Source organism: Echinops telfairi, unplaced genomic scaffold (assembly GCF_000313985.2).
Source record: "Echinops telfairi isolate 266 unplaced genomic scaffold, ASM31398v2 ScPeMD7_9;HRSCAF=40, whole genome shotgun sequence".
NCBI classification, from domain to species: domain Eukaryota; kingdom Metazoa; phylum Chordata; class Mammalia; order Afrosoricida; family Tenrecidae; genus Echinops; species Echinops telfairi.
In genome coordinates, this window is record NW_022103906.1 from 29,642,072 (window position 1) to 29,643,874 (window position 1,803).

The window sequence follows — 1,803 nt, forward strand, 5'->3', positions numbered from 1 at the left end:
TACCAAGAAACCACAGGACAGCAAGGGTAAGGAGCTGGATCCCAGGAACAAAACGTGTTCCCGCCTAGGCTCTCGGAAAGGCTAGGACTGACGTTATCCACTCTCCACCAGAAATGCGTCAGGAACATGGCCTGTTGCCAATCTCGGTCCTTAAGCTTAGAGATCGAAGAGGCAGCATAGGGTACTCAGCAGGCCAAGAGGACAGAGGAACAGCCTTTAGTCATTGACCAGTTAGCAACAGCAGTAAACAAAGACCTTCTAAGTCAGTATTTCACGCACGCGCACACACACACCTTTCTACAGTCTAGAATGGAACAAATGGTGGTTAATCTTCCTAGATTCTCAGGATACAAAAGATAGATCGAAGCAGATGCGCTTTTTAATGAAAACATTTTAATCCACTTTTGTTCCAGTTTTTGACATGAAGATGGTGTGAGGTTGGTACCCTTGACAGGTCCTATCTCCAGGTTTAACTGATCCTTTTATAAATCAGTCTTTTTATCAAATTGAACCCTATTTAGGTAATAAAATATTTCATTAGTAAAAATGTTTCAGTGTTGTAAGACAGATGGGAAGAATACAACCACCCCTGCCCACGGGCCCCTTTCCCCGCTTTCTAACAAGGCCCCTATGAACCTTGTTGCAGGACAAGAAGGAGAGAGCTGTCTCAGAACCTTTGACTGTGGGCCTGGACTTTGCTGTGCTCGTCACTTTTGGACTAAAATTTGTAAGCCAGTCCTTCTGGAGGGGCAGGTCTGCTCTCGGAGAGGGCACAAAGACACGGCTCAAGCCCCAGAAATTTTCCAGCGGTGTGACTGTGGTCCTGGACTTCTGTGTCGAAATCAAGCTACCGGCAATAGACAACATGCACGGCTAAGAGTGTGCCAAAAAATGTAAGCAGCTGCAGATCTGGCCAAAGAAGACTCTCCACAGCATCCAAGCAGAGATCTCAGGCATCGACCTGAAAAGCCTTTCTTTCAAATCTCCCTTCAGATCAGCTCTTGCCGCGGCGGAAATAGACTGACACAGGCCCCAGAACTCTGGGTGCTGCCTCATGATGGGAGGGGTGATGTGGGCTTTTTGTCTGCCTCTCCAGGAAACTGATGTGATCTTGTAACACCCACCCCCCACATTAAAAAAATTTTTTTTGCCCTAGTGATTCAATTATTTCAAAATCAACCTGAATGGCTTATACATGACAGACAGTGCCTTGGGGGGAAAAGTGACAGGATCTGAAATTAAAAGCAAATGCATGATTAAAAAAATGCTTTATTGACTTTATAATTCACTTATCAGACAATCAATGGTTTAGTCATATTAAATAAGTGAATTTTGTATCTTAACTATGGGAGCCCTGGTGTCTTAGTTGTTAGGAGTTCAAAGCCACTCCAAGGAATAAGGGGCTTTCTACTCCCGCAAACAATCAGTCTTGCAAACGCACAGGGCGGTTCCACCGTGCCCTACCGGGTTCCTGGGAATCGGCATGGTCTCGGGCAGCGAGGTCTTCCCAATGGCAATCACCACAGCAGGCTTTCCCGAGAAAGACCATTTCGTAACTCGGTCCAAAAAGCAGTACAATTCAAACGGCATTAACATTTTCTGTTCGAATAGGCCTTTATGTTACAAAGCACTTTCCAACATACTGTTTCTAATGGCTATGCTTACCATTGATTCATTTTACATTTTTTCTTCCCAGAATGTTTGTATCTGAAAGCTAGAGCTATCAAGCAATGTTTCTACTTATATATTTTGACTGCCTGTATTTAAGTTACCTCGGACAAAAACGCAGGTCAAAAAAAGCGA

General features: G+C 44.4%; 1 protein-coding gene across 1 annotated transcript in view; it reads left to right on the top strand.

Moving 5' to 3' along the window:
• DKK4 (dickkopf WNT signaling pathway inhibitor 4) overlaps positions 1-897 on the top strand; it is a 2,810-nt gene extending 1,913 nt beyond the window's left edge. Inside the window, exon 2 of the mRNA XM_013005883.1 lies at positions 625-897. Within this exon, the coding sequence (XP_012861337.1) occupies positions 625-897 (273 nt within the window). The remainder of the gene's footprint in view (positions 1-624) is intronic.
• Positions 898-1,803: the final 906 nt, after the last annotated feature.